The 12,679-nt window shown below is 34.2% G+C and overlaps 2 protein-coding genes across 2 annotated transcripts; one reads left to right on the top strand and one right to left on the bottom strand.

Moving 5' to 3' along the window:
* Positions 1–1,099: 1,099 nt before the first annotated feature.
* LOC113503785 lies at positions 1,100–4,620 on the top strand. Its single transcript, XM_026885877.1, has 4 exons — positions 1,100–1,297; positions 2,000–2,122; positions 3,432–3,585; positions 4,479–4,620. The coding sequence occupies exons 1-4, from the start codon at positions 1,208–1,210 to the stop codon at positions 4,604–4,606; spliced, it is 495 nt and encodes a 164-aa protein (XP_026741678.1). The 5' UTR covers positions 1,100–1,207; the 3' UTR covers positions 4,607–4,620.
* A 1,926-nt stretch (positions 4,621–6,546) lies between these two features.
* On the bottom strand, positions 6,547–12,302 carry LOC113503893. Its single transcript, XM_026886028.1, has 4 exons — positions 12,139–12,302; positions 10,762–10,935; positions 9,992–10,142; positions 6,547–6,662 (listed from the first exon to the last, which is right to left on the bottom strand). Exons 1-4 carry the CDS (start codon positions 12,223–12,225, stop codon positions 6,571–6,573), a joined length of 504 nt encoding a protein of 167 aa, XP_026741829.1. The 5' UTR covers positions 12,226–12,302; the 3' UTR covers positions 6,547–6,570.
* Between the last annotated feature and the right edge of the window lie 377 nt (positions 12,303–12,679).

Below are 12,679 nucleotides of genomic sequence, written 5' to 3' on the forward strand. Positions count from 1 at the left end.
TTCTTATTAAATAGTAGTAAACCTGGTTTGTTTGCTCATTTTCAGGGAAAACACAGGAGAGTGAACAGAAAAGGTACGTAGAGTCTAAGAATTCTTTAGAACGCTGATCTTTGGAAAATATGTATATTGTTATAAATAAAAAAAAAATCAATTTGCTTTAGCGATACGCGGAGAACTCTGAAAAACATGTAAAAACCAAACAATCATGAGAAATTCTACCCTTGCAAAAATAGGTCTGTGCCAAAAGTTGCTTAACCCCATTTTTATTTATAATCGATTCTAGCTGTTTCATGAGCCATTATGCTCATGAAACAGCCTATCGATAGACGTACGGATGAACAACAGAGCCTTAGGAAGAAGGTTCCATTTTGCCCATTAGTTGTAATTCCCTGAAAAATATGTATAGAAAGCTATCTAGTAGAATTTCGTAATTGTAAAATAGACACAATATTCTGAAATGTTTTCAGAATATTCTGAAATATTTTGTCTCCTTTGTCTCCCGTAGTTAATTAAATATCAATCATGATAAATACTTGAAAGCGATTGATAAACAGTTAGAATTTAGATCGAGAGTAATCTATTCTTCATTAATATCGAAACATCTATTGGCTTTTGTTTAAGCTTTTCAGCAATCATAAACATATTTTTTAATCATGAAATAAGATTTAGACTTTATTTTATTTACGGTGCCATCTAATTTGAATTATAATCAGCTTATTATAGAGATCAAAATTGCGATAAAACAGCCCTTTGTGGCCGTATACTCGCAGTATAAATTTCGCTTTAAGTCCACAAAGGGCTGTAACTAGAAAATAAATATTAAGCAAATACTTTTCTGAAAATGGAATGCAAATTGCTTCAGCCAAACGCGAGATAATCGCGGACAAACATACAAACAGTCAAACTGAGAACCGCCTTTTTTTGAAGTCGATTAAAAAGCAGTTTATCCTACCATTACTCCCGACTATACATATTATTATAAGTATATACTTTTTACAAGTTTTGTGAACCAGCCTACCTTTCATTTTCAGACTGGAAAAGTGTATTACATCCTTAAGGACATGAAACCTCCTTTGAATTCCTTATTAGCGGAAATTTTTACGCGAATCTGTGACAAATACGTCACTTTGACAGACACTCGCCAAATTTAACAATAGTGAAAAGTAGTACAAATAATAAACAGAGCTATAATAAATAAAATATCGAAATGACTGCCTTGGACGACTTGCCGGAGGTGGAATCATTTTTTGGGATTGATTTGAAAACAGGATCCATGATCATTGCTGCTATTGGCGTGGTAAATTAGACATAATTTTTGGATCTAAGGGTATTATTAGGAAATATAAGAATTCTCTTTCCCTTTATCACATCACAGGGTTTATGAGGGCCGTATTATTTAAATTGATTAAGGTCTTCTTTTTGCTTAGGTTTTCTGTGATGAAAATAGGAATTCTCCCAAAATAACTAGTCCACAAACAGTTTTGCCTTATAACCCTCATGGCTTTACATCCAATCTCAAGCAATATGATTAAATTTCGAATAAAATGGAATTTCCACTTGCTATTTATTTGTTTCAATAAATTATTCATTTCAATCAGATCAACCTTCAAGCCGAGATTCATATTTTTAGCTTTATTGTTAAATTTAATAATGATTTGGTCGTGACATCTGACATTTCAGAAATTCTCTTTCCAGTTGTAACTAAGTTGGCACTTTGGTATCAATTATCACTTTGTCAAAATTGTTCCTTAGTTATTTATTTATAAATATTAACAATAGTTTAGTGCTTTGTACGAAGCATTAGTCTGACGTTGATGTTGCCAAGGTGTGGTTATAAGTGGAACTGGCAAATTTTGATTGGACTAGAATAGAATTCAAAATTAAAATTGTAATTAAAATTCTGTTGTTTTCAGCCTACAAATCAAATTAACTGTAGAGATGAACTTGAATAAAATAAAATACATGCTCAGTTTGAAAATGTTTTTTTCTGATTTTTCAGGTGCATCCGATGGCATACGGTTGTTCATTCTTTATGCCAATGAGCTACCTGCTCGTCACCATTTGGATTCTCGTCGCGTTGTTCTTTGCATCCAGTATCGTTTTGTTTTGTGGTCTTGCAAAGGTATGAAATAAGCAGAGTATTCTTTATACAGTTTGCTAGTATATAGTTGTAATGTTAAAAATCATGAAGGTAAGTAATGAAAGTCGTGTAACCGTCGTAATTGCATGATGGGTTATTAGCAATAAGGGTGATATTAGCAGCTGTTTCAATATTTTTGCCACGGGAAAGTCAACCTTGTTTTCCCACAACGCGTATATGATCCTCAGCTTTAAAGTAAAATACCGCTTTGTTTACCTGTACCTTTTACGTTAATCTCGATACTATGAAAAGCTACATATCTAATTTAATGTCATAAATCCTCTTTTAAAGCTTATCATATTTCACGAAAGCCAGATTTTAATATATGTTTCTCTGAATAAGTGAAATACCGTAAGCTTGATCATGAAACCTCAACACGTAATAAAATTCACGCTCAGATACAAATGCGTAGTTGTCACACACTGAGTCTTTCCATTTGATAAAGATTTTATTTCTTCCTGGCTTTCCATAAGATTTAGTTAGATTGATTGAACCCGGAGAAACGATATGTCGTTTGCAAAGTAAAAAGTAGAAAAATACGTCTGACGGAAAGAGAAAAGAATTCAGTTTGACGAATCTTCCAATTCGTACTGACTTCAAAAACAAAGAATTTCTTCGTGAATTGTAGATTTTTCTAATTTATTTATTTTCTAAAAAATTAAACAAAGCCTAAGAGTTTATTTAGTTCCTTGAAAGCACTAACCCCCGGACCTACTGGTACGATTTTAAAAGTTTCAGTTTTGGAGATTGATAGGCCCATTCATTTTGGAAGGTTAAATAGGATATAGTAAATAAATAATAAATGCGGACAACATCACATACATTGTTCTGAACCCAAAGTAAGTTGCTGAAGCACTTGTGTTATGGAATTCAGATACAACGAAGGTACCACAAACACCCAGACCCGAGACAATGTAGAAATGTGAATTTTTACATTGACCCGACCGGGGATCGAACCCGGGACCTCAGAGCTAGCGACACCTTGAAACCGGTGCGTACGCCACTCGACCACGGAGGTCGTCAAATCTTCATTCAAATCAATATAGTATACCATCACACTATATTACACAGTTCGGGTGAAATTGCGTGCTATCAAAAACTATACACCCGATTCGAAAAATTCCGAACTTGTCTTCTAAATCACGCCGACAAAGTTGCGCGACTTTGTCGGCGTGATTTAGACAGCAAGCATAACGAATTGTTTGCCAATTTTTCCGTCACATGCAGCTGGATCTACATAAATTATTGTTGATTAAATTGAAGTTACGTCATAATATTCTTTTGTTTTAAGAATGACGCTCTCCTCTGCACAATCTGGGTCTGGTACGCCGTCATCTTCGTGGTCATAATGCTGATGATGATGATACTCCTTGCTTTGGTCTTCACATCGAGGAAACAGAGGAGCAGAGTGTTTGTCGTCATAATGGGAATACTTTGGTACATATGTAAGTATTTTTTAAGTGCGTCGAATCGATCACGGGTTAAGCTACGCTTGAAACGCTCCGTGGATGTCGAACCATCTATGTCATAACGAGTTCCTCCATATTTTGGAAGGAGCGTTAAATCCTGGCTGTTATTTATACATATTTGACTAGCTAGAAGGTCTGACAACCAGTCTGACAAAGGGGTATTGACTTGCTCAGGCAACTAGGCTGAGGTCAGACAAGCAGTCGCTACCTGTAAAAAACTGGTACTTAACTGCATCCGGTTAGACTGAAAGCCGATTCCAACGTAGTTGTGAAAACGCTAGGATCATGATGTTTTAAAGTTTCAAACCAAATAATGCCTCAATCAATCAATCAGTGCTGATATGGCAAAGAAAGAGACATAAGCTTACATAATATTTCTTAGGAAAGTATGGAAGCAGAATATACATTACAGACACCAAATGACAGTAACAGGGCAAAGAGATATTGTTAATATCCATTAGCACCCTCATTCGCAGTATTGTTGGATCATAATAATATTATCATATAAAGCGGTGCCTATAATAGTGTATTTTATGAAGCAACTGACCCCAGATATTTGATGAGAAGTAATACCGTGTTTCTGGAAAGTATAAGATTATATTTCGCTCTACTTATTAAGGTGCTATATGCACAATACGTCTAAAAAGATCCAGTTTTTACTTGAAATACTGTAGATGATAATCAAAAACTATTTATTCCGGAAAAATAACCGAACAAAAAGCAAGAGCAAATTGACTTGTAATAAAATTAATAGGCATTTTTTTTACGAATCTAAAATGGTTACCCTTGAATCCTTGATCCATAATGGCCGGACTTCTCCTTAACATTTCCTGAGCATAAAACTCACTTTAATTTTATTTCTCTTTTAGTAACTATCTACTTCATACTGGTTGTCAACACACATCGTAAAAGGCTCGGGGAAGCAGAAGCAAATAACTCGACGGAGTTAAAAGATCTGCGTAAAGCTAACGCCATATATAAGGAGGACAATGAATAGCTTATTTATTGAAACTGTGTTTTATTTTGCACCTTCAAACCTAGATATTAGTTTTTAAGCAATTTGTCATTGAATTGTGCAGATTGCTATGAGACCTGCGGGTTGAGCATTGATAGTACGACGGCTTCTACTTTTTTTGTAACGGCTCGCGGATTATGGCATGGGAAGGGGCTCACAAACATTCTAGGTATTTTTTGAGCATGTTACTTTGCGCCCAGGGCGCCCACGAAATTAGGACAAGATTTCTTGGTGCAGAAATGTTATTCAAAAGAAAAATATTATCTGGATTCCAGGTTTCCTTATATATTTTTTTATTAATTCCTAATTATGCAACGGTTTCTACGCTCATATCTCGCGATTTGTTGAATTGTTTTGGTTTCAAGCTACGAATCTTATGATCGCAGTCAGTGATATAGGTTTCATTATTCGCATTTAGCATTGACAATAAGACGCTGGTGGCATCTTGACGTATCTATTTAAAAGTACTTTTTTATTGTAATTTCGTTTTAAGTCTTGCTATCTTAGTAAAATATTTTCCAGATAGTCCTAGACATAAAGAACTTACATCTTCAACAATAAATTGTTTAATATATCATAAATTACTTAAAATATTTCGCGTCTCAACCTTAAGTGTTTTAAACTATTTGCTCTCCAAACACCAAGAGATAGATCTGTACTACAATCTCTCTCTACCATTTCGCCAGCTCCTAAATTAAATATCTAAGTACATTAGCATCAGCAACTAAATTAATTATTTCGTACTTAAACACTGACGTAACTTAATTACTAGTAAATTATCCGTAAATTAATTCAGTTAAAATGTAAAATGCAGAAGACTGTTTCACTAACCTTTGTAGTTGTATAGTATGAAGAAATTTTGTGAGTTCAATTATAAGGAGCCACGCGATGAGATATGCCAGAAGACTCTCTACTGCCTCTTAAGTCAGTAATATTGCAATTGTTGGAGCAAGATGCACATACAGCATATACAGCACATAGCGTATAGTGCCGACTCCCGCGTGGTTGAGGTCACAAGCCAAACCCATCAAGCGCAACGTATCGCAGATTCAATCCCTGCGTAGGACAAGCATTTGATTGATCTACGAATGCTTGTCCTGGGCTTGGGTGTCTTTGTCCATGTTAATTGAATGTTTGTGGAACCCCCACGATACAAGAATTACTTTTTTTTTTCAAAATCCTGCTGACCATTCAAAGTTTCGTCAAAATTTTAGCAAATCATTTAGGATAAACAAGATCACATTTTTTTTGTTACTGAGATAAAATATCGAATAGGTTTGTGAAATACAGATACTAAATGAGGTTTCAACAAGTCTGTAAATAACCTCCAGATTTATAAATACCAGTCGTTCCAAATTGTGGTTACCCAATTCTTATTGAACGAATTCAATTTTATGTTTGGAAAGGGCAAAGAAGACGGACTTAATGATTCGACTAAAACTATCTAAACTAGGTTAGTTTTACACAATTTGAATGAAATTGGGAAGACATTAGAATTGAACCGAAACAGAAAATTTTGTCTTGTTGTATTTTTAGTACCTACAAATTATTTGTTAGAGTTGATTGTCTTTCTATTAAACACGCATTCTGTTTAAGCGTCCTATTGTGATTTATAAAAAAATAAGACATGATCTGTGAAAATTTCAACTATTTAGCTACAACAGTTTATGAGATACAGCCTGGTGTCAGAGGGATAGACAGCGGAACCTTGGTAGTGGGCTTACGTTTATGACCTACCCTAAAGCGTCAGGCGCTTTAAAAGGCATTAGATATCCCTCCATCACCCATTTGATGGTTCACATCTCCTTCACCCCATCCACACCAATTTGACTTGACGTGTATTTTTCATCCAACACTAACTCCGTATCTACTACACTTAATACTTAAGGTTTAACGACCCTTGTGAATAAAACTACGGTAAATAGCTTTCCAATTTGCTAAGAGCTTTATTCAATAGTTTCAGACGCTGGAGTCGATGACGTTTTTCTTATCTCCAGCCAGTAGCCGTAAACAACCATTATGCAGTACGCGAATATCACTGCAACAAGATGAAAAAAATCAGATTTTAAACTTTTACTTATCCTACTAAAAGGATGTTTATTCGTCTTTCACGCAAAAACTACTGAACGGGTTTGGTTGGAAATTAGTTCATAGATAATTTTTAACCTCGATTGGACACAGGATAGTTTTTATCCCGGTTGTTGTGTGTGGGATAATTTTCGTTTGAATTAGTTACTTGTCACACTTCTTGAGCACTTTCTGCCTTTTAAGTATAAGGAGTCGAGATCTTCTAACCAATTTCGTAACCATTTGCTAAAGATTATATTAAACAGAAATATAGAATTTAATCAAATTACCTTTTAATACATAAATGATTGACAAACCTCTCAAAGCATCTGTGTAATCAATCAAATATGTTTAACTTTAAAAATAGGTTTTCAACTCAAATCATAATCTGCGTATTTGAGTTAAACAAATTTCATCGCTTTAAAGTTTAAATTTTAAGAGTGGTGTGCATTACACGAATATCCATAAATAACTGTCACAAGTTCACTGGTAATAATAAAAGATTTAGTATAAATAAAAAATATCTGTAATCTATATATATGTACATAATAAATTTAAAATTGTAAAGGTACTTTGATATAGTTGGACCGGTCTTGACGGGACTTCTATTCTTATTGAAATGAAACTACTTTTACGGATTTTATCGCGGTATAATTTTAGATTTTATTTCCCGACTAAAATTAAACCGCGATAAAATCCGTAAAAGTGGTTTCATATCAATGTCTAACATTCGAGTGAACCTAAGAAACTACTTCTATCGTTATTTAGGGAGTGAGTAACGTAGGCTTTTATAATTGAAAAATAAAGAATTGTTTATCAAATTCAATACTTACTAAGTCGCGGTTACAGCTAGTAGCTAATAATATCAATGATAACAATAGCTCTATACTTACATTATTTACATTCAACGAGAGCTACATAATATATCGTACACAGGTACTACTAAACATATAATTCCAAAAAATAAACAAAATACCCGTACAAGACATAAATTCGTATGAGAATCCATACAATCTATTTGCCATCGAAACTGAATCTCGTTTCGAAAGGAATTCTGTTAGCATGACCGTTGTCAGATATGAGCATATTTATTTCTACCTCAGTATTGTGAAATATACTTTGTACAGATGGCAACGAAAGACGATGATCAGAATTTAATGTATAAAATATGTCTTGCGATAAGAACTTGTCTTATAAATTATATGTATACAACACTACTGTAACTGTGTATGTTCTAGAACACCTACTAAACGGCTGGACCGATTTGAATGTTTTTTCTTGTATGCGTTTTGGTGGCACCCTGTGTGGTTCACATTCTCAAATCTGCCTTCCATCGAATCTTTTATCGAAATAAGTCTTGTCAGATAGTATAAAAAAATGTCAATCTGTGAATCATCTTGCTGATATAACATTGTGCCCGTACTTTAAGCTCTTAAAACGACATTTTACCATTATGGGAGCGAGAAAGCACATACACTGGGCATAGTGGCGTCTCAGTTACACCAAAAGTCCAATCTTTAAAGCTCATATTATTAGACTCGTTGAAATCAAAGATATTAAATTTAAGACACCATTTTGTTGCACGATATTCGCATACAACTTATTGTCTTTCTTAACTGTTTATATTTTGATCGTGTTTTTAGACTTTCGATGCTGACTGTGCCCCTGATATAATATTCAGTAGAGCGAGAAGGTGCGGACTGGCTTTTCGCTGTATTATACATTATCCTTTACTTTAGAATCTTAGTTATTTTTGTTGAATACAAAATGTAATGCGGGTTTATACTGCATTCTGTTTACAATACAATCATTTAAATGTATATCTTATGGTTAAAGTCAAATGATTTTTTTTGTCTGCAAATAGTTATTTTAAGATGTAACAAAAACTGTTCAAATGCAAAATTAGACTCGTAACAGAGGTGTAAAATACGTTAAATAAAATTGTTATCCAATCAATTTATGACGGACCCAACCGTTGCTTAACATCGATTTTGTTTTCTTCTTCAGTTAGAATCTACAATCAAAATTATATCTACGGATTAAAAATAAATCAGGACTATATTTTCGTTCACGACGCATTTTTAAACTACTACAAATAGAAAAATGTTTAAGAAGAAAACCCTTCCTGAAATGCCACAATGCATTTACCGCGACAATGATTTGCTCCTTAATCTTGACACGGCGTTTCTTTAAAAAGACTTTTGAGGTTAAAACATTTGCGTAAAACGACTTAAGACCTTGTTTCCGAATTAGTCTTAAATTATTCAGGTGGATTTAAAATGTTCCGATTGTAAGGAATGGGAATTATCAAAGGTAGGTATTTTTGGGACAATTTTTTTGGTAAGAATTTGCTTAAAGTATTCTGAATTGGAGGTGACCTAATTGGGGAATTTTTATCTGTAATGTCCTTGAATTCGATGGTTATTTTTCCTTTTATTACAACAACGAGGTGTTTACTATTTCTTAGTAGTTACTAATGGTCCAACTCATGTGTTTGAGCGACGCGAAGTATGTGAGCGATTGTTTAATTAAAGCACGTGACATTCACAACAAATTAAAGCTGAACTAGTACGGTGAATAAGGTAAGGTCACTACATACTTTAAATCCACTCATAGAACCGAGCGCGTAAATGAATTAAATTGATTACAATAGCTTTGGAATCCACCGTCGCGTTTAGGTAGATTAAGGATATACACTCTCTCTTAAATAAGTCACCATGTAACAACTTGATTCTACTCTCACAGGCTATTCTTGGCGTAGCATGAATAAAACCATTGTTTTATTTCTACCAATAAGTGGCCACTCGAATACCCATTAGCGTTTCGAGAGATTTATATGTTACAATGATGAGGAGAATGGTTTGACTGGAGACATTGAGTCACGAAGGTATGGCGAAAAAAAAAATACGGGACAAAATGTTTGATTTTTAGCTCATGTCCAAGTTTTAATGTAGGTCATACATAGTTTAGTCAAGACAGAGACCTTAATAGATTGCTTTCAGCGTTTTTAGTCCCTTCGTTTTATTATAGGCTATGCATACGAAATGCGGGTATTTTTTTGCTGATTCCCAAAAAAATATCCACAATTCACAATGATAATCGAATGGTTGAGGTGACCACGCCAAACCCACTTAGAGCGTAGTGGCTCGAGTTTGATCCCCAAGTAGATCAAACACGATGATGTTCCACGAATGTTTGTCCTAAATCTGGGTATCTTTGTGCATAAGACCCGCGACACGAGGATTACAAAGCGATACTAGTTTAACTTAAAAAAAAACAACTGTAACTGCTGTAACTTACTGAAAGCAATGAGGGCGCAACCCAAAGCCACCATCCAACCGAGGCTTGTATCTGTGATGTACATGCAGAGGAGCACCAGCACCAAGAACAGGGACTGAGCCCACCACATACCACTTATCACCACCCAGCTCAGCACCACCGAAGATTTAGACTGGAAAATATAAAACTAATCGTATTAAAAATTTTGTAAGATGCTTAATGAAACTCTTTTAAATACATTAGAGAAAGAACAGAGATTTTTATAAAATTTACCGTAAATATTTCTAAGAAATATAAGACATATTAGAAATGTTAATTTATCTAGCAAGTCGTAGACAACTTTCATTTTTATAAGCCTTTATCTTGATTGTTTTTTCTCAAATGTATGGAACTCAGGTGACGTATCAGAAGATGGCTTAAATAGTACTTTATCCATTTAATTCCTTGACTTACATCAAAGTCAATAAATATTAAAAAAATGTTACTTAATAAGATTTGATATTACAAATGCGAAAATATATGTGCGTATATTTGCGGGTTTTCGTTGAAATTTTGTATAGAGATAGCTGATACCTTAGATTAATAGGATACTTTTATCTGACTTCGTTAGAGGAAGGTAAAGTTCTGCAGCTAAAACCGACATCCAGGTGGGCAAAGCCACGAGCAACAGCTAGTTATGTAAAAAATTTCTTCGTAACAAAGTTCATTCATAACTATCACTCTTAAACCTCCTCTCAGCTGCCTCTCTAAAACTAATTGAACATCGCAAAAATAATGTTAATATAACTTACATGCTTTACTCCCCAAATAAACCACACGTTTATGAAGATCATGAAGATGCAGTATATGATAGCGTTGATGCTGAAACTGTACGCGTTGTGCATCACCAGAACAGTGCAGTCAATGCATTGCTTGTAGTACACGATCTCCACTGCCAAGCTGATCACGCAAATTATGCTGATACACTGTAAAATGATAAAAGAAGACTGTTAATTTCAACATTATCATCATCATCATCCCCAGTCCTGATATCGTTAGTCCTCGGAAGTCTCCTATAAAATCTTTCATGGCGGTCTGTTTCTTTGGAAACATTTCTTGATTTTTTTTACCAGCAATAACTGTGTACATTAATTTGTTACATTCACTTCCTTAAAAATCTTCTAAGAATTTTATGATATTTTTTTTTTTTAAGAACCACCTAAACAAAACTTCAAACAACGTCATTCCTAAGTGACTATTTAACAAAACAGTATGTCATAACTGGCAAAACTTTCAATGAGAGACAATACTGAAAGCAGTGGTATAAGTTTTTCAGAAGTGTGATCTTAAACCCAAATCTATTAAGCCGAACCGTTCTAATTTTAGCTTAAGCACCGATGGAGCTAACTCTACAACATTCTACTAATCAATTACACAAACAATAATTAATTGAAATCGATTTCAAAACACGAGAGCCACAATTTTATCAAGTAAATCCTTGAAACAACACCAAAGTTCGAGTCAAGATGTTGAGATCTCGAACCCACTTTGTATATTAATAAAACTTTTTGGTTTCACTGTCAGTAGACCTCAAGAATAATTAATTACTTCAACTTGTTTGAAAGTTAATAAATAAGAATGATATACGTGTATCTGAAAAGCTTAGGAAATGTGTCATAACATACAGGGGTGGGAAGTTTTTTGTCTGAAAGAAGATTGGGAGAAGGAAGACAGAAGAGTGATTGAGCTGGTACTATGGAAACTAATACTTGCGCCAATTTCGCTGTGAGTTGACTTGGAACATTTTGTCACCAGTCACCACACTCTAGCATTTTATTTCATCAAAATCGAAAAAGGAACCAAACCAGCTACGGGGTAGGCGTTCAGAGTCTAACATAAAACCGGTAGATACCGATGTGACTTTAAAGTACAAGACTCTAAGAAGAACTGTTCAAAATATCGGAAATATAAATGATTGGAAAACGGGCAGGCTGGTATTATTCCCATCATTTTCAAGGAGTTCGGTGCTAGTTTCCCGAAATACGGGGTTTTTATGAATGGGTATACTACTAACAGAATTTTGATAGACGCAAGGCACAACTACACCAGACTAACTTCAACAAATTCTTTTGTGGCAAAAGGAATTTTTACTCGAGACGATCAAATTAATTAAGTATTAAGATACTTACTAGCATGAAAAATCCAATAATAGTGGCACCCTTTTTTAAGGAGATTCGTCCAAGAAAGGTTTTAGGAGCTAAAGATTGAAGCCACATATTAATACTAATATTTTAATTTATTACAGTACAATAACAAAATTTCTGAAATCTGAAGCCATCTAGTTTTGGATGTCAGGTTAAGTTTTAATTATTTTTTTTGGCATTTCATTTCAGTCCATAGTTTGGGCCTTTAGTGGCCGTTATTTTTTTAGAAGCTTTTGTTTACTCTCACCTGATTCTTTGTCTGTCATTAAATCTTGCTACATAATGCTTGCGTCTTTATTTTCATGTACTGTGTATTGTGGTGCTATAGTATGAGTAGGTGATCCTATCTAATATAACGAAACACCAAGCCAAATTGAATTGTCTTGCGATTACTGTAAACATTTTTAACCTCCTCCCGTAATATACTAATTAACAGTCAAAATTAACTGCAGACCGAATAACTGGATTCATTATACAGGACAGATACTAAATCAGTATCATCTTCAAATGATTTGACTGCATGGAT

This window comes from Trichoplusia ni, chromosome 20, assembly GCF_003590095.1.
Source record: "Trichoplusia ni isolate ovarian cell line Hi5 chromosome 20, tn1, whole genome shotgun sequence".
Lineage (NCBI taxonomy): Eukaryota > Metazoa > Arthropoda > Insecta > Lepidoptera > Noctuidae > Trichoplusia > Trichoplusia ni.

What these genes read in the sequence shown, in the direction of transcription:
- LOC113503785 (XM_026885877.1), top strand. Translation starts at nt 1,208, where the DNA reads ATGACTGCCTTGGACGACTTGCCGGAGGTGGAATCATTTTTTGGGATT. An exon ending in TCATTGCTGCTATTGGCGTG is followed by an intron (nt 1,298 to 1,999) that starts GTAAATTAGACA and finishes CTGATTTTTCAG; the next exon opens with GTGCATCCGATGGCATACGG. An exon ending in TGTTTTGTGGTCTTGCAAAG is followed by an intron (nt 2,123 to 3,431) that starts GTATGAAATAAG and finishes TTTTGTTTTAAG; the next exon opens with AATGACGCTCTCCTCTGCAC.
- LOC113503893 (XM_026886028.1), bottom strand. Translation starts at nt 12,225, where the DNA reads ATGTGGCTTCAATCTTTAGCTCCTAAAACCTTTCTTGGACGAATCTCC. An exon ending in TTATTGGATTTTTCATGCTA is followed by an intron (nt 10,936 to 12,138) that starts GTAAGTATCTTA and finishes ATCATTTTACAG; the next exon opens with TGTATCAGCATAATTTGCGT. An exon ending in TTGCGCCCTCATTGCTTTCA is followed by an intron (nt 6,663 to 9,991) that starts GTAAGTTACAGC and finishes ATCTTGTTGCAG; the next exon opens with TGATATTCGCGTACTGCATA.